The sequence below is a fragment of the Ictalurus punctatus genome, chromosome 11, assembly GCF_001660625.3.
Source record: "Ictalurus punctatus breed USDA103 chromosome 11, Coco_2.0, whole genome shotgun sequence".
Taxonomy (NCBI): domain Eukaryota; kingdom Metazoa; phylum Chordata; class Actinopteri; order Siluriformes; family Ictaluridae; genus Ictalurus; species Ictalurus punctatus.
The window spans coordinates 19,620,691-19,640,376 of record NC_030426.2 but is presented as its reverse complement, the minus strand read 5'-3'; the positions used below and the strand labels follow the sequence as shown (position 1 = coordinate 19,640,376).

The window sequence follows — 19,686 nt, the reverse complement described above, 5'->3', positions numbered from 1 at the left end:
CGCTGTGGCGCTGGAGACGCCTTCCATCCATGTACATTATAAAATAAACACAAAACTTTACTATATCGATGATGATACTTTTATCGTCGTTAAATAACACATTATCTTAATCTGTTGTATTACACTTACGTTATGATGTGACACGTCTGCCATACAAGTGAGTTGTTACTATAGGAAAGATAATATATTATATATTTATAATGACATGCACATGAATATAGAATAATCTAGGATGCACGGTGGCTTAGTGGTTAGCACGTTCGCCTCATACCCCCAGGGTCGGGGGTTCGATTCCCACCATGGCCCTGTGTGTGCGGAGTTTGCATGTTCTCCCCGTGCTCCGTTTTCCTCCCCCAGTCCAAAGACATGCATGGTGGACTGATTGGCATTTCCAAAGTGTCCGTAGTGTATGAATGGGTGTGTGAATGTGTATGTGATTGTGCCCTGCGATGGATTGGCACCCTGTCCAGGAGTTACCCTGCCTTGTACCTGATGCTCCCTGGGATAGGCTCCAGGTTCCCCGTGACCCTGAAGAAGGATAAGCGGTATAGAAGATGGATGGATATTAAACTCTAAATCTGTATGATTTTTAGTTTGCATTATATAGTCAAATATTTGAAACATTTATTGACAGAACAACTGCTATTAGACTTCCATTATAATGGAAATGTGTTTGTCGTAATCATACCTATGCTAGACATGGTGGAGTACTAGATGGAGATTAAGTTTAAAAGTACACTGGAGTATTCTTTTAAGAAATAGATGAGATTTATGACTGGGAGCATTGTACAGCATCGTGGATCAACCACGGGACATAATCAGCTCAGGCTTTTAACTCCTTTTGTTTGTTTCAGTTTGTTTCATAAATGTACATTTTTTTTATTTATAGGCCAGTGTGCCTTCTGATGAATGAACTTCCATTAATGGCCACTTGGTTCCTGGTGACTTCCACTTTCAGGTAAGCAGCTGGGTTTAAAAAGTCAAAGTTTAATGGAAAACAGGCTGACACAAACAAATAGGCAAGTTCTGCGTATCTGATACACATCATACTTTTTTTTTTATCCATTTACAGTTACATATAATGTTGTTGAACATGCACCAAACAAGTTGCTTCCTGTTATCACTTACATTATAGAAGCTATAAACAGTCGTGCAGCTTGTCAGGCTACAGAGAAACTGCAAAACTCAACGTCCTCCCCGCTTAGACTTGTGGAAAGTTACAGCTTTACTTTACTTTTGACGGTTACAAAACTCTGACACTGGAGACTCCTTCCAAAAATGTTAAAACGTTATAACATACCTCTACTCCTTAAGTGTAGTGTTTGCCATACAACTGAATGTATATAAACAATAACCTATTAGAACCAGATTAATGTAAACATGTGATTTGCCTACCGTTTGAGCTGCTGTTATAGAAAATTAATCAACCCCTTCTGACCAGTCAGATTTAAGAATTCGACAGAACAGTAGTATAAGTTGTATTATTACAATAATTCTTAAAGGTGCAGTTTTAAGTACTTTAGGATTGATATCACACAGTAATTGTACGTTATAATGTATGACAACAGGCAATATAATAAATAGATACGTTTGCCCTGTGTACTTTCTGCTCAGGAACTGTTGTGCACACGGTTTAGTGTATGCACATCACGACATAATCCACATGCCATTTAACTAAGAGCCTTTTGTCTGAACACTGCTCGGCATGCTATGGATTCAAACTGGCAGTTTCCTTAAATGCTAATGTTTTTTGTTGAATAACACTACTTTTTGTTATCGAGTGTAATCCAGTTTTCTTCCATGAAGAAACAATTAGCGTGAACATTTGTAGGGTATACATAGAAACAACAGTCTGTTGCGAAGTTTAATGTCTCAAACACACTTGTATTACATTTAATGGTTAAATTTACAAATTGCTGAAGAATGTTGTTTAGCAATGAAATCTTGGATTGTTTCAGTGGCATGAACCCATCACTGAGTCACACTGCCTTATACAGTGGAGTTTTTCTTCATTTTATTCTAAAAGTGACAGGCCTAATGCCATGGCTAAATTACGCACAGGACTTTGCACAGCATTTTGCAGGTTTTTTATTTATGCAATTTATCTCTTTAGACCAGATGCTGTATCTTTTATAGCTTACTGTTTTGCTGTTGTTTTAATTTGTCCTGTAGCATGCTGCCTTTACTGCTGAAGGATGGTTTGCTCCTGCCTTATGTGGTGACCTCACTGGCCTTCCTCTACTTCAGTGTATATCTTCTCTCGGCTCTTGAAAGGACCTCAGAGGAGGAGCTCAGACTGGGCCCGTGTCAAAAACGCACCCAGTATTGCCTTTCCAAACACACCCTCAGCCTGCTAATCAAATGCACAGTAAGTAACAAAACACAAATACTGTAATATGTATTTAGGGTGATTAGTAATTACCATTGGTGGTTTAGTGAGATGCTTGCAGTGAAATCTGGCAGACGCATAGTAGGAAAAACTTCAACAGAAAGCAGAGAGAGGCCGTACGGCAGCATGCGGCCACGAAATGTGCAAGGGGATATGCAACATAAGACCAATTCCTCTGGACGCGTTGAAGCGTTTTTCTGGTTAGACGGCACAGTCACAGGTCCTTTTTCTGTGTTTTTTCATTGCCCCTTTTTCTCCCCATTTACCAGATTTTCATTTGGTCACATTCCAGTTCCGACCCAGCTATAATAGCTGTCCACTATCACATAACAGCTACCAACCGAGGAGGGTAAAGCTAGCTTCCTCCTCCAAATGAAGCCACCCTATCTTTTGAACCTCTGCTCATGCTACGTCACAGGACATACAATCACATTCGGAGGAAGCACCAAATACCCTGCTTCCACATACATAAGCTTGCAGACAACCTAGAGTGGTTGGTGTTGGTGACTGTGAGTGACGGGGAGAGAGTATGCCATCTTTCCTACCCAGAGAACACAGATAATTTTGCTTTCCCAGCCACAGATGGGGGATTCTCAGTGTCAGGTTTCTCACCATCTCTAGATGATATAACGAACGCGTTTCTCTTGTGTCAAACTCTTCCCTTTTAACAAATGCTTCAGTGCACACCAGTTCTGTCTGTTTTTTTTTCCCCCCAGTGTCTTGACTATGCCACCAAAGTGAATGTTTGTTAGAAAGTTAATCACATAATAGCTTAGGTGTCAGTACTTGAAATGTTTAAAGTGGCGTTTCCCATGTTTTTACAAATCACATGACCAGCTAGAAAAGCTCCCACGGCCCACGTCACCATTTTAAAAATGCAACTGGAATTTACAACTAGAAAATGAGAGTGTTGCACAATTTGACACTGACATGCAGTTGCACATGCCAGTCAGTAGATATACCTGTATGTACGCGCTTGTTGAAGCATGACCAATTTGACCTCTATCAATAGCCATAATGGTTGTATTTAACTCAAGTTTTTAATATAATAGGCTTTATGGTAGTCAGTTCACATGCACATCACGTCATTATAATAGCCATAAAGCAATTCTCCTTATAGAGCTAAGCATTTTAATGTATGTCCATGGTGCGTTAGTTTTGTAATTCCACTTATTTTTGGGGTTAACCTGCACGTGACGTGCATATTATGTCACTAATATACTCAAAACGTAATTGTCTGCCAAGCATTTTGTTGTATCATATGTCAGTCTGTGGTAACAGTCAGTTTTGTGGCGACGTGACGCCACGTGACCCATAATGCATTCTGCACATTGAATCAAGGGTATTGTCATTCCCCATAATGCAATTCTCCTCACTGAGCCGACCATTTTGATGTATGGTATGGCTGCAGTTGTTTGGTGATTACACTCAGTTTACGTCCTGTTGGGTTCTGCTACTGATTTCTTATCGAGTATGAATTGGGGAAATTTGATCAGGAAATTCACGGCACATACGTGGGAATGGCGAGAAAAGTAATTGCACACACCATGATTTGAGGTATGATCCGTGTCTGTGAGTCAAATGTTGTGGGACTAGTTAGGTGCCTAAGATTTCCAATGGAGATAGTAAATCTAAAGTGTGTCTCCATGTGCCCTCATTTTACATTAGTGTGTATTGCGAGATATCCACGTCGGATCAATTCCCAAATGGGACCTTCTGATTCTCTGGACCAAGCTGAACACTTGGACATGTAATTCATGTCTGTTTCCTGATGCTGTGGGAGTTGGGAGGGGAGGGGTTCCAAAATTTCCCATTTTTGTATATGGGGCAGGAATAACAGCATTTTCCGGGCATTTCTGGCAAAAACTCCGTATGTCCCCAAGACAAACGAGGATATGGGTAGGAGCATGATGTCCGAGCTGTAACGTGCGTTTTATTTCCCATTCGTTCTCTATGGGTTGAAAAATGTCATTTTTGGCCACATGAAAATGTGCATATGGGAATGCTGAGAAGAGTAATAGTACGTGTCCAAATGGGGCCGCATGTTTTGAGGTAGGTTTCTTGACGGTAGGGCAAAAGCTGAAGGACTAGTTGCGTGCCGAAAAAAGTGTCCGGAAACTTGAAGAAGTAGTACACACATTTATAATAGTGATGCCTTCATTGCATTGCAAGCATCACTAATTACAGTTGTACTACAACAACCACCACTGGTAATTTAAAAAATTGATCCTATACAGTCTACAGATTTTTTATTTTATTTTATCCATATAGATGACAGATCACTTAATATAGTTTTTCTGACTTATATAATTAGAAACCAATACTTCGTATCTTTTGTTAAGCTATGCAAATGCTATAACCCTGAATTTCATAATATATGGTATGTGATCCATGTCAAGTTTGAGACGTTTGTGTTTAGGGTACTTTGTCAACATAGGACTACTTCAGACAAGTGACCCGACAACATTCTTTTGAGCGAGTGAATGTCCGTTTATAAGTACATGTACCATTAACACAGGCCGTGACCCTGCTTACTGAGCCCTCACTACAGCCATCTTTAATGGACATGTTAATGAGGGCTTCAGTATAATGAGTAGGTTTGTTGTGCTGTCTCATTTGCCTGAAATCTGGTGATATCTTGTTTTGATTATATAAATATGCGGCTCATCTTTTTTTTCTTCTTCTTTATACAGTTTGGAGCCTCGTTGGTGTTCATGGCTGGTCTGAGCTTTACGAGTGTGGCAGTGGATCCTCCAGCAAAACTGCCGGATTTGTACCCAGTTGTAGTATCCGTTTTCTCCTTCGTCCATTTCCTGGCCTTGTTGCTGTATTTCAATCTAGTCCAACTGACTGAGCTGACCAACAAAAAGGGGCAAAAGAAGACAAACTGAAACAGAGGGACTATTTGGAATGGGGATAATTATGGAGAATGATGACAAAGAAAAAGGAGAATTCACTGCATTAGGATGGATTGGGCCTAATTTAGGAAATTGAATTTCCTCTTAATAAATAGCTTGAGAAAAGCCCCTCTGTTTAAAATAGTGACTTGGAATGGAGGGAAAGTTTAGCCAAATTACAAAAGAATGATTCTAAAAACATAAAGTCCCATTGCAGAAGTGATTTAATATGTATTCATTTTATATATAAATAAATACATAAAAATTTTACTTACATCCTTGAAAGGACCAGCTCGCAATGACCATTTGTTACCTTCCTTTATTAACAAATTTTTCTACACATCAATAAATTCTTTTGTACAAAATTGTTGTGGGGTCTCTTATTCTGTATCAGCAAACCAGAAAATCTCCTTGAAATGATGAATAAAATTACAGTAAGATCAAGCACTTTAAGTGAACGTCAAAAAAATACCGTGCATGTGTCCCCACAAAAAAAAAAAAGATATACCTTGAATAAAATGCATTGCCTGCATGCCCCATTAAACAAAAATGATGGGAAGGGACATATCGGAACACAATGTCATAAAGCTGAAATACCAGAGGAACAAAGGTGCACACAATCTTTCGCCACCTCCTTCTTTCACACGAGTTAATGACTGGTATTAAAAAAATCCATTACAACTGTAAATGTTATCAGGTCACAGAGGGGCTATAGTGTTACAGCTTGCACAAGCCCCGCAGCCCCACACACACACGCGACTAGGAGAATGGACTGCTTCTGATTCAATACGTGCAGAAAAACAGAGAAATCAAATACAGATAGAGATACAATTGGCGTTAAAGGAGAAAAAGACAGGTTGGTTAATTCAGTGATGGACCAGGAAACAAGCACCAAAAACATTAAGGAGCTTGACCATGGTTGTAAGACCTTGCACTATCTAGTTATAAGTAAGGAAAATAAATACACCTGGGGGCATGCTGCTATAGGAAAATAATCAACAATGGGGCAGTGTAATGCAACCTGTTACAACAGTGATTATTTAATATAGCAGTATGCCAACATGTTGTATTACACTTATAAAACAGCAATTTCCTAATGATTTAATTTATTAATGAATGTCATTTTTATCCATTTATAGTTAGGTTTAATGTTGTGGATCCTGTTCCTGTTCACGCTTAAGATTATAAACTGCCTCTGTTGTTCCCTCACCAGCCTTTTTTCCCCCTCTCCGTTGTATTGAATAAGACACAAAAAAAATGCATTTCGTTATGTTCCTGAGAACCTGAAAAGCACAAAGTGGAAACGGAAAGAACGTGCTCCCGTGGTTGAACACTGGAGACTCCTTCCATAAATGTTCCATAAATAATCATCTCCTTGCAGAAAGCTTGTTCATTTTTCTTGGTTAATTAACACACTTTTTTTTTTTTTAATGTTTAATAATTAGTCTTGAATTATGTGAAGCATTCACCATACAAGTCTCTGTGAAAATTGTTACCATAGAAACAACGATAATGTATTAGAATGAGTGCATTAATATAAGCTCGTTCTTACAGCCGGAACTATCGACAGATCTACTGTTAAAGAAAAATAATCAACACCTTCTGACCAATCAGAAATGAGCATTCAACAGCGCATGAATGTAATGGAATAAATGCACAGACTCAGAATCCAGTACTCAGGATTTGTCTTCTTTTTTCTTTCCATGAAAGGATGGTCAGGCTGAAGTGGCTGGAGGGGTTTGTCCAGACACAATTCATGTCAAATTATTGCCAAAAACCACACCCCAAGACTTTTTACTTCCAACAAAAGGAGGCCGTGTATATGGGAAAACACAAGTACAAAAGTTAACAGGCCACCTTGTGCTTTTGTCCTTCATGCTGCCTCTGGGGGTGATAAAGTGAGAGTTATATGATCCACCTTGGGCAGAAATAGGATGGTTTGTGTGGCCAGCAGCTGTTGTTCAGGTTGGCCTTCTCAGCCACTGCCAAATAAAGAGACAAGATTAACATGGAAACTGCACCTCACTGCACTATAGTGTATCTGTATGATAAAGTGATCATGTCAAATCGTCAGATTTTCACTAACAATTTCACACAGTTATGCCTTTTTCTGAGTTTAGACGAGATTTAGGGTGTCCGTTTTAGCTTCTTAAGATTCTGGCACATATCTGCAAAATCATAATGTATGGAAAAAGTACAGATATTTTGATGACACAGTAACAGAGACTCATTAGGCGGTGTTCGCATTATGTATTATTATACACTCATTAATGGCGTGTGAAGTTGACATTTAAAATAACCTCATATGAATGTACTACGTATGAGTATCAGTATCAGTAGATTGATTAAGGTTCATATTCCGTCTTAGTGTAAACTAGAGGTCGACCGATAGACGATTTTACCGATACCGATAAGTAAGTTGGGCGGTACCTACCTGCCGATAACCGATTAATCAACCGATAGTTTTTAAACACTCAAAGTAAAATATTGCTGAACTTTATGACAAAAATAAACTGTACTGACTGTACCATGTAAATGTAAACTAAATAAATATTAATATATATTAAGTATTAATAAATATTAAAGTAAATAAAACGTATACATCCAAACTGAACCAAAAAGTAACACTCCAAATAACAAATAAAAACCTAGGCATCCAAAATTAATCCAAAAACACTTCAAATAACACAACAAAATTTGTCAGCAATTTGACAGCGGACCCTTCTCAGCTGCTCCTGCAACGGATGCAACCGGGAAAAACTATTGGTGTATATTTTTGGCGATAACTGATATTTCCAGAAATTGGTTATTGGTGCCGATTAATCGGAAAACCAATCAACCGGTCAACGTCTAGTGTAAACATCTCCCAGATCTCTGATTTCCGCACTCTCTCAGACTGACGTGTGCGGTAGCCAATCAGCAACAAGCATGTGATGTTCAGTAAGGACCTACCCTTTCCATTTTTAATGTTGTCCATTTCATATATATACACAGTGGGGGAAATAAGTATTGAACACGTCAACAAGCATACAGTAAAGGAAACACTCCATTGGTTTCAGAGGAAAAAGAAATCAAGGTGTTAGAATGCCTCAGTCAATCAACTGACTTTAAATCTTGTTCAATTAGATTCAAGACAATATGTTTAGAAGAATGGGCCAAAATCACACCTGAATATTGCGGCCGATTAATTTCTTCATATAGGAAGTGTCTTGAAGCGGTCATTACAAACAAAGGCTTCTCCACTAAGTATTAAGTAAATTTCAGTTAGCGTGTTCAATACGTTTTCCTGTGTCATTCCACTTTATTACACATAACTTTATTTATGGACTTTAACGTTTGGATTTCTTTATATGTGTGGATTCCTTGAGTTAATACTGATGTCTGGTGAAAATTTCATGTGAATAGCCTTATTGGAAATATATTTACTGAAAAAAAATGTTGTCAATACTTATTTCCCCCACGGTATATATTATATATATATTTATTTATTTGCATTGACACCTTTCTAATGCACTCTTCATGATGGAGTTTTGGCTTTTAAAATGATCTATGAAACTGAACATAAAAAATGTTTTTCACAAGGTAAGGGCCAGAATCCTGTTGCTGAATGTGTGTATATTATGTACCAGCTCTAATCGGACAGCACAGGCCAGAGGTAAAAACATATTTTTGCAGCAGCACTGCGCAGTGTACACTGTAGAATCAACATTTAGTCAGCAAGCAGGTAAAATATAAGAACGAGAACCCTTGTGGAGCGCAGGATGTGTATAAATGAGAACGTGTATGCTGCTCAGTCTGCTTCTGACACATACACATTTGGATTGACAGACAGCAGCCCAGATGTGTCTCTGCCTCCAGGCTGACAGGCTGTTCAGTGCACATCAAACACACTGACAATAAGCTCTCAGAAGACACGCAGAGCTATTCCATTTACAAGTTTATATTAATGAGAAAAAAGACTTGCCTTAAGATGTTCTTCAAAAACTCATAAGAGCTGCCAGTCTGTGTTGCACCTGTGGATTACAAACATCACATTTACCATCTTTGATATATATATATATATATATATATATATATATATATATATATATATATATATATATATATATATATATATATATATATATATATATAGACAGGATTTGAAAAGCCTTGGTGTGCAAAAAAAAAGTAAAAATATACAACAGCAGAAAAAAAAAGATCTCGTAGCACTAACATTAGCTGTTGCAAACATCCACAATCTATTTTCAAGCAACACAAGTAAAATGCCTCATCGAAAGCTACTCAAATGATACTAACATATTAAATCCATCAGATGAATGTGCTCATAAATGCTTATGAAGCATCAAAGCTTTAAAATACTGAAAAACAGCTCGTCACCTGTAAACCCCGTACCCCCCACCCCTCCCAAAGGTTCTCTAATATACAGCATAGCTTTAATTGGGTCTGTGTTTTCCAAAGAAAAAGCATTAAAAAAGCATAAAATTCACCGCAAGCAGTCTCCATTTATCCATCAACAGCCACTGATTGATGTGATGAAAGTAGAGTCTGTGACCCTTTCCCAGCCAACTGCTGAAAACCTATTTGTTTTATTACATTTTTAAGGAATCTTTCTTTAATACAGTCTATTAAGGCTGTCTTACAAATCTCCCCTGACTCGACCCCATCTACGGCCTGATCAATTTTTATACTGCTGATCCGTCCCCTTCCTCCTCATTTTTCCTCCACAAAATTCACATTATATAGGATTTTCTTATGGAACATTTGCCATAAAAATATGTTACTACCCCTCGTGAGGAGAGCAGGCGGCCGCTTCCCAATGACAGAGGGCTTCGGTGAAGATAAAACTTGTTTCGGCGGTAAGCAGAACTGTTTAAATGTTATTTATTTTCATGCTCCAAAGAAAATATATTGTGAAGCGCAACATTGATTTAGCACATAACGTGTCTGGAAGGGCGTGCTTTGGGCGGAGGCAAAGGCCGATTTATGAATCCTTTGCTCAACTCATTTAATTGAATTTTCCAAATCTCTCGCAACACCCAAATAATCAATACCTGCGCTGTGAGCAGCAAACTTGCTTCAGAATTATTGTGCTCTCTTTTTTCCATTTTGTGCTCATCAGCACATGCTTTGTGGGACTGGTGGCAACTTTGTAATGTCTGAAAATGTCAAGAAATGTATAGTTGAACTGTTCAGTGAAGTGACTTTGTACCAAAAAGGTTCCAAACTTTCCCAAGTTTGAGGGATGTACCGTCATCACGGAAGCCAATGGGAAGATTTAGGAGACGATACGCCCACTTTTAAGGGCATGCATTCGAAAATTTGTCTGTGAAAGTTGAAATATCCATGTGAATTTTCTCAGCTGTCTTGGCACTATCACACTGCCTGGCACTCGGTTTGGCCATTAATCAGACTGGTTTCATTTCCTTCATGTCAGTTTGGGTGACTGTATGTGCACATGTGTGGGGTTTATAACAAGCTCTATCATTTCCGATGCATGCAAGAATTGTCAATGCTAATTACATTAAGGAGAAATTGATCTCAAGTCACTTCAAAACCTTACCCCGTTAATACTCCATTAACTGAAATAAATCACCCTCACGTTCTCCAGTTTCTTCTCACTTCTTAAAACATACCACACATGGCATGGCTGCTCTAAAGTTCCTCTAGGTGTAAATGAGGGTGTGAATGTGCATGGGGCCCTGCGATGGACTAGCATGGTGTATTCCCACCATATGCACAGTGAGGTTTGGTTTATTGAGGTTTGGTTTAAACATATTCAATTTAAGTGAGCAGATACACTACCGGTCAACAGTTTGGAGACACTTGAATGAAATGTTTCACATGGTCTTAAAAACCTTTTGATCTGAAGGTGTATGATTAAATGTTTGAAATCGGTGTTGTAGACAAAAATATAACCGTGCCGACATATTAATTTCTTTCATTAGAAAACTAACATTTTATTTACAAAAAATATTTTTTTTAAACGGACGACTCGAGCGAAATATTCTGAAAAGCAGCCAATAAGAGTCCAGCATCGGTGGGAACTCCTTTAACACTGTTTAAAGAGCATCTCAGGGAAATTCCTCAAGAAATCAACTGAGAAAATGCCAATAATACATTTCTGGAAATTCTAGGCAAAAAGGGCGTCTACTTTGAAGATGCTAAAATCTTATATTATTTTGGATTTTTTTTATCACTTCATAATTCATATAGATCCATTTGTGTTACTCCAGAGTTATGATTAATTTATTATTATTCCAAAATATGGAAAAAATAAAGAATGAGTGTGTCTAAACTTTTGTCCGGTAGTGTAAACCGGCTAATACCACAATGAAAAGAGCACAATGACTGACCATGACTAATGTGGACAAATGTCTACTGGACATTTAAATTCTGCTTTTAACTCACTCATCTTGACTACATCTATAAGTTTAAGATATGTCATTTACGTATTCATGCTGCAATTATAAAACACTAATGATGGCCATGTGAGAGATACATATTGAGAGATATTCGTTTTGATTTGATTTTCTTGCCTCTGTTTACATATATTGGTACATTTAATATAAAGAGGTAAGAAGAAACGCAAAAATTAAAACAAAAAAAACTGGCCTAACCATTCTCACCCTGTAAAATGGTGAGAATTTATTATACTTAAACAGTACTTTTAAATAATAATAATAATAATATTAATAAATTTATGTAATGTCACAAAACAAGCACATATGATTGAATGTGTAGGCAATATAACTACAACTAGTGAGTTACAACTAGTCTTAAACACACACCAATGCAAAATATTTAACTCCATGTTAAATATATGACGGCAACAGGATTATCTGTCTTGATTTCATTCACTAACACATCCATAGTCATTTTATGGGTTAACACGTCCACTTCATGCTGTGAAAACGTTCTATTTTGTTGTTGTAAGAGGGGCTCTGTGCACTAATACATTTCATGCTCCATCATGTGATCAAAAATGTGACATTCCTGCAATGCCAAGTCCTTGCACTGAGGTCCTTCAGTGTGACTAATTTAAGCAAGTTTGGGCAACCTTATCTTAAAACTGCTTTTAAACTTCACTACAATTCTCCCATTCACTCGCTACAAGTCATCATTATGTGACTGAATCACAAGCGCAGCTTTGCTGAAGGCTGCAATAATCAAATGAATTCTATCTCATGCAGAGAAGTGCGTGGTTGTTTGTGTTACGAAAACTAAATGTTTTTTCTCAAGAAGAGGGAGTCTTTTATTCTGTCTGTGACTGTAGTGAACATTTATGGCTCTTCAGCATCATATTAAATGCCAAACCGTTCTCAAACCTCAAGATGTGAATGAGGCTCGGAGGCTTTAGAGCTTGAAATCAATCATGGGTTATAAATAAGTGGAACTCCAAATGTTTTCTTTCACTCACGCATTTACACAGTGCACAAAGGTCACAGCCATAATACTGCAGTCAGTTGAATTCATACAGAAAACTAAACAAACAAGCGGAATGAATTAGAGATCACTTAATGTCGCTATAATTATATAAGTGCTGCATCTTTAACCCTCCTATTATGTTGGGGGGGGGGGGGGGATTACATCCATTATGTTATGGGTCCAAATGATTTCCACAGTTTAAATACACACAAAAACAACGAAGAACACCTTAAAACAGTAAACCGTTATTATGGCTTGTCCGAGACAAAGTTCATGATCCTAAATGAGGAAAATCAAAAAATTTCAAAGAGAAAAACATCTCAAATGAGAAAATGGGTCAAACTGACCCATAACATAATAGGAGGGTTAAGCAACGTTAAGGATCTGTCCATGCAGAAAATAAATATTATTCCGTTTTAAATAGTCATTTAGATGAACTCCGTTTCAGGCCACTTACCTTGGAGCCACTTCTTGTGAATTTGCATTGCATTAACATGACAGTTCACTTTAGAAGCTGTAAAAAAAAAAAAAAAAAAAAATTAAAAAAAAAAAAAGGGCTTAGAGCATGATGGACTCAGAACAAAGCTCTAAATAAGCCTGTTGAAGCCATTTCTGAACCTTCACATGAAATAGTAAAGATAGTAAGGATAGGACAGATAATTGTAGAGATGTTTCTAAAAAAAATCTGGACACAATGCAGGGCTGGGCGATATGACAAAAATATCATATCATGATACTTGAGGACATCTCTGCGATACAAGATGCGTATCGCTATATATAATTTAGCTAACAAAATGTCCGCAAAACAGTAGTAAATTAAGCAAAAGCCATTAAACAGATTTTGATGATTTTCTTTAAAGCGAACAAATACAAAGACGATGATGTTTGTTTTTTTAAATTACGTCTAATGAAAGGCATCCATTCAGTGCCATTTAATTTGTAATTGTTAAAAACATTTTTTAAAAATGCATCACCATACCAACGATATCTCAGAAATGTGTATTGCGTAATCATTTATCACGATATCAATATTACATCGATATATCACCCAGCCCTAAAACAATGTAATGAGGACTCACCCAGCTCTTTGTGTCTCTTCAGTTCAGTGCACAAGTCAGCATGACCCATCAGCAACAAACTCCTCAGCTCACTGTTGCCCTCTACAGGCTTCAATATGCAAAGACATAAACTTTACAAATGACATATTATTACAAAGAAAGGGTACTTTTACTCTGGAGGTGCAGAGGGTTGTCTAAATGTAACATACATACCAATAACAACTCAAGCTCTTGCCTGGTCTTCATTACGGCCTCTATAGATCCTTCCAATTTAGACCTGAGAAAATCCATTCTGACCAAAAGATTTGTAAATGTATAAATTCTTTGTCACCCCAGACGTTCTGTTAACATCAGCCAACAAAAAAGTCATATTAAAAGTGTTCCATATAATACTATGATACCTTTTCCTGTAGTCTAAATCCAGTCATGGTCACAATTTGGCACTAGAATAGCTCTTTCCAAATGAACACATTCCTAAATTAATGATAAGCTCATTCTCGTTATTGATGTTTTTATATATATTTAACTAGCTTCCTCTTAAATGACTTCACTATAAAATTCAAAACTAATGCTTGTCTTGATGGATTGAGAGGGGGCTCTGTGTTAGTATGCGTTGAAGGGGAAATAGGTCTTTCTTAAACACTCCTTAACCAACTATTTTTAGTGCTGTGTAAATCACAGAGGGATTTTAGCTGGTGATGAAGCTCCCTCCATGTCCTGTCATTAAATTCTGATCAGTCATAATGACCATCATGCTGAGCGGGACGAAGGAAATATCCTTTAATGATGAGAGATATCCTTTTGTTTTAATGGTCTGACAATGCCACTAGTAGAAACTACATAAAAATTAAAACAGGACTGGTGCACACAGTTTAAATAGAGAAATGCTAATTCCACAGAAAACACAACTGAAGCTACAATTAACATATTTACAGGCAGGTGACAAATGAAAAGAAAATCCCTGCTTTGGGGCCATATTGCTGGTATGGTTTAGCCTCACTAAACAATTTATATCCCAATGGGAGTGGTCTCTTCCTGGAAGACCCCCCCTACAGGCCACGGGGGCTCAATGAATGGTTTGAGTCTGAAAATACTGTAAATCATATGCAAGGGCCTTCACAGTCCCCATATCTCAACCCACTAGAACACCTATGGGAGATATTGGAGATTTTATTAGACAACACTCTCCTCCATCCCTCCATTACAGATCCAGAGACTTGGAGAATCTGTGCTCTGTGTCAAGGTGTTCGTGTGTCTTGCGGTGGCCCAGACCTCACTAAGTAGCCTTACGTTGCTTTTTCATTTGATTTGTCACCTGTATGTAACTAATGAGATGGTAACAGTACATTAGGGCATGGCACAAAAACCATCACACATGCTATATTTCTTATGATGCAATGAAGTACTGAAAATCCACTATATAAAGATCTACTCATTATTGTTAATATACTTACAGTTTAATTTAGATCATACTCAGATAGTCATATTTTATCCGTTCTAGAGTCACTTTGTAACAAAAATGCTTATTTAACCCCACATGACAACATATTTAAACCATAAACATAAGAGTGTGGGTTTTTTTTTTGTTGTTGTTTATTTGTTTAAAGCACTGCCTTACATACAGTATACACACTGACCTCTCGGCTTCTGTCTGTGGCTCTTGTGCTTCCAGGGTATTGACAGTGGTCCCACTGGTTTTGTAATTACCTGCTAATGAAGCACTAAATGTCAGTAATCTATCACATTGCAGTGAACAGTGATATAAGTGACGGTAAGGAAGAAGCACGGTCTAATATCAGGATTCCCCAGCACTACAATGCTAAAGCTAATGAGACATTTTATGATACCTGCATAAATACCTGAATAAACATGCCTTATAACACAGCGCTGTTGAACAATTAATTCATATAGTCAGAAGGCGTGATAGGGCTGGGCGATATGACGGTATCACGATACTTCAGGACATTTCTACGATACATGATGCGTATCATGATGTATAATTTAGCTAACAAACTGTCCGCAAAACAGGAGTAAAATAAACAAAATCCGCTACACTGAATTTGACAATACTTTTCTTTTATGCCTACAAACACAAAACATGGAAAAGAAATATCACCATACCAACGATATCTCACAAATGTACCATTTAATATGATATGATATATTATATAGTATAGAATTTAGAATAAATATATCATACAATTTATCACAATATTGATATTATATTGATAGATTGCCCAGCCCTAGGTGATGATTCATTTTCTATAACAGCAGCTCTGACAAGTTGAGTCTGCTGTTATAGAAAATGAATCATCACCTAATAAGTTCTAATAAGTTAATATTTCTATAGTACGGTGAATGCTCCACATAAAGAGATTAAAATCGCGTGCTGAGTTTTCTGAAAGGAAACGTTTATTTAGTGTTTATGGAAGAAGTCTAGTGTTAGTGCTTTGTAACAGTCAGAGGTAAAGCTGCATGACTACGGTTTCTTGTCTTCCTAATTTCAAGATTTCAAGAAAAAAGTGAGGCTGATGAGGGAATGACTGTCTATATCAGCCATAACATAAGTAACAACAGGAACTAACTTGCTTTTTCAGTGGGTGTTCCACAGCATTAACTGATACAAAGATCGACTTGCTTTTCTATAATATTTATTTACTGTTAGTGTTGGGGAAATTGCTGTGGTATAAGATGAATAAAACACATCGGGACATGCAGTTATTGGAAAATAGTCAACTTCGGGGTGATAAAAGTAACTCCACTTATTGTCAGGCTGCATGACACCACTCCATCAGTGTTTTTTTTTCCTATAACAGCACACCCCAAGTGTTTTATTTCTTACTTAATGACAGTCTCGTTGTTTTAAAAGGACTTAAGAAGTGTTTTAGGAAATTTGTGGAGTTTTACTTTTAGCACAATAAGGAAGGGCATAAAACAGAAAATATTTTACAGCTGTGGTTATTTAAAAAAAATAATTCTCTTGTATAATGTACAGTATAATTCAGTTCTTCATTTGATGACACTCCTTTATATCATGACAGTCATCATTATTAGTTATCAACATACAGTATGTATAAACAGCAGTTGTGGACTCCAATACCTTGGGTTTTGGCTGTTGGGGTCATGGGCATCGTTCCAGTCAAAGGGGAATAGTTCCTTTCTTTGGTGTGCCTCTTGACTGGAGTCTAAAGTAAACAATGCAGATGCAATTTCATCAGGTAAACCTAGCGTGTATAATTACTGACTGTAGTTCTTTTGTTGCTGTGTACAATTTGCACACCTCTACCGCAACCATCAGCAGAAAGGGACCACCAGTGACCAGTTAATGTTCAGTATGTGGACTATTCGACTGGGATGATTATGGTCATGCCTTATAATCCATACAATATTGTTCTGTTGTCCTGTCTAATTATTGTATCCTGCTGGCCTAAAAAAAAGAAAAAAGTCGCACACGCTAATATTTCGTCGCACCACCATTAGCTTTGATTATGGCGCAAATTTGTCATGACATTGTTTCAACAACCGTATGCAACGTCAAAACGTTTATTTACGCCCAGAGTAGCATTCATTTTTGGCCGAGATCTTGTATAGAGGACGGGTGAGTTGAATCACTCCGTAAAGTCTTCTCCAGCACATCCCAAAGACTTTCAATCAGATTAAGGTAAGGACTCTGTGGTGGCCAATTCATGTGTGAAAATGATTCCTCATGCGCCCGGAATCATGCTTTCACAATTTGAGCCCTTGGCATTGTCATCCTGGAATATACCTGTGCTGTCAGGGAAGAAAAAATATCTATTGATGGGATAACCTGGTCATTTAGTACATTCAAGTATTCAGCTGACTTCATTTTATTTCTGCATAATGTTGCTGAGCCTAGACCTGACCGACTGAAGCAACCCCAGATCATAACACTACCTCCAGAGGCTTGTACAGTAGGCACTATGAATAACTGGTGCATCGCTTCCTGTGCTTCCCTTCTTACCCTGACGTACCCATCACTTTGGTATAGGGTAAATCTGGACTCATCAGACCACATGACCTTGTCCAATCTTTACCCTCTCTAGCAAATTTAAGTCATTTTTTTTCCCCGATTAGCCACACTACCAAGTGGCTTTCTTGTGGCCGCACAGCTGTTAAGTCCCAATCCTGTATGTTCTCCTCACATTGTGTGTGGAAATGCTCTTCCTGTCACTATTAAACATAGCCATGAGTGCTTCTGACCTTTTTATTTATTTATTTATTTTTATTTTTTTTACAATGCGACTTCACCAAGCGTTTTAAAGTGTCATGAAAACTACTTTTTCTGAGATTTTAACAGAGGTCTTCGTATCACACATCATAAAAGACAATCTTAGCATCCGTACATTTTAATTGTAGAATAAAAATGGTTAATTTTGAGTTGGGGTATTTTTACGCTATTTTCGTCTTCCGGGTTTAAAATCTCGTCGTGTCACAAGTCACAGGCAGTGACGTGGCAGTGTACTGTAGTACATCGATGACATGTCGGTGTCTCTTAATTATTAATGACAGCACGTGGTCCTTTCCTACAGATGTAGTAGATGTCACAATCCATATTATGGTGTGTTATGAAGGCTCTCCCTCCTCTTCCTCTCCTGCCTTTCCCTGCCACGCCCACTCCCCCGCCCTTCTTCACACAGCCATCCACGCACATTTAAACTGCATTTTTCAAAAATTGCGAGGTAGACTTGAGCTGAAAGATTGAAGGTTTCATGACCCTTTAAAGACCTCCGATCACAATCATTCAAGATTTTTTTTTTCCCCTGACCACATTTCATTTGTAAAGTTCACAGTATTGTCCGTCACACCAGCGTCCTGAAGAAACAACATTTTGTTCCATTGTACACAACTAACATGAAGGAATGACAACAAAACCTGCCTGACTGGAAATGTTACATATACTGTAAATACTGAGCTATAGTCTCCAACTGTACACTTACAAAGGTGGCTCAACAGGGTTGGCGTGTGTAATAAAGTGGTGAACACATGCAGAAAATGTTCACTACCCAAATCATATCTGATTAGAAAGAAGGGATACAAGGGACTGACAAACTCTTCACAGCAACAGATGTATTACAATCAGTAATAATATAACTTTAAATATATATTATGATATATTACATATGTATAATATATACCTATATATTTTGTGTATTTAATGAACTGGCAACTGAGTGTATAGCAGGTGATACCACACTAAAAAAAAAATCACATTTAAAACAATAAACAGTGGTGTTAGTAAAAACCAATCAAGCTGTGAGCTCACATTCTTCTCATTGGCTTTTATCTGAAGGCTTCTTTTGACACTGTGAAAGAAAATATAGTTACGAATTCTGGTATTTTCACCAAACTCTACATAAATACTGATCACAAGATACAGATCAAATGAGGCAGCCAGCACATAAAACACGGCGAGCTAACAACTAGAAAAGAAAAACTAAAGAAATCATTCATGAAACAGTTAACGAGCTGAACCTTACTAGCCTGCTAGCGGCATGCTAACTAAAGCTTACGGGGAGGAAAGGCCAACAGATATAACTTACGGCATTGTTTTATGGCGTCTTTCGTTCACTATACATTAAATTATAATGTGTTCGGGCGTCAGCGTAGATAAACAACAGTTTAAAATTTGTATTTCGGCGCCGTGCGGCGGTGATATACATCCCCGGGAAACGACTAAATAAATAAAACAATAAATATAACTTTCAGATACTGTGTGTATGCGGTGTACATACGTGATATATTGTACTGTAACTTCATAAAACAATTGACTATTATACCTGTATATTTTATGTTAACATAGAAATAGTTACACAATGTTTGAGGAACGTTGTGTGGAGTTGTTTTTACCCGGATAAAGTTTAACTGCGCACCAGTGACTGACAGTGGATGCAGA

The 19,686-nt window shown here is 37.6% G+C and overlaps 2 protein-coding genes across 5 annotated transcripts in view; one reads left to right on the top strand and one right to left on the bottom strand.

Annotated features, from left to right (window-relative positions):
* alg6 (ALG6 alpha-1,3-glucosyltransferase) overlaps positions 1 to 7,139 on the top strand; it is a 22,866-nt gene extending 15,727 nt beyond the window's left edge. Inside the window, exons 12-14 of the mRNA XM_053683650.1 lie at positions 890 to 958; positions 2,173 to 2,368; positions 5,083 to 7,139. Coding sequence (XP_053539625.1) covers positions 890 to 958; positions 2,173 to 2,368; positions 5,083 to 5,280 — 463 coding nt within the window. The 3' untranslated portion in view covers positions 5,281 to 7,139. The remainder of the gene's footprint in view (positions 1 to 889; positions 959 to 2,172; positions 2,369 to 5,082) is intronic.
* Positions 5,586 to 19,686, bottom strand: itgb3bp (integrin subunit beta 3 binding protein). Of its 4 annotated transcripts, none has more exons than XM_047158455.2 (9): positions 19,334 to 19,686; positions 19,057 to 19,096; positions 16,873 to 16,957; positions 15,410 to 15,479; positions 13,986 to 14,064; positions 13,794 to 13,881; positions 13,172 to 13,228; positions 9,251 to 9,299; positions 5,586 to 7,268 (listed from the first exon to the last, which is right to left on the bottom strand). In XM_047158455.2, exons 1-9 carry the CDS (start codon positions 19,336 to 19,338, stop codon positions 7,262 to 7,264), a joined length of 480 nt encoding a protein of 159 aa, XP_047014411.1. In that variant the 5' UTR covers positions 19,339 to 19,686; the 3' UTR covers positions 5,586 to 7,261. The 4 variants fall into 4 exon arrangements, with proteins under 4 accessions (XP_047014411.1, XP_047014410.1, XP_047014413.1 ...); XM_047158454.2 differs by having other exon boundaries at positions 15,410 to 15,482; positions 19,334 to 19,664; XM_047158457.2 differs by lacking the exon at positions 13,172 to 13,228 and having other exon boundaries at positions 15,410 to 15,482; positions 19,334 to 19,674.

Bases quoted from the DNA above. Each gene is read 5' to 3' on its own strand.
- itgb3bp (XM_047158454.2), bottom strand. The intron at 16,958-19,056 runs GTGAGCTCACAG...TGTTTACTTTAG, and splicing joins TAAAAGCCAATGAGAAGAAT to ACTCCAGTCAAGAGGCACAC. The intron at 14,065-15,409 runs GTCAGTGTGTAT...TCTTTTGGTCAG, and splicing joins CCACAGACAGAAGCCGAGAG to AATGGATTTTCTCAGGTCTA.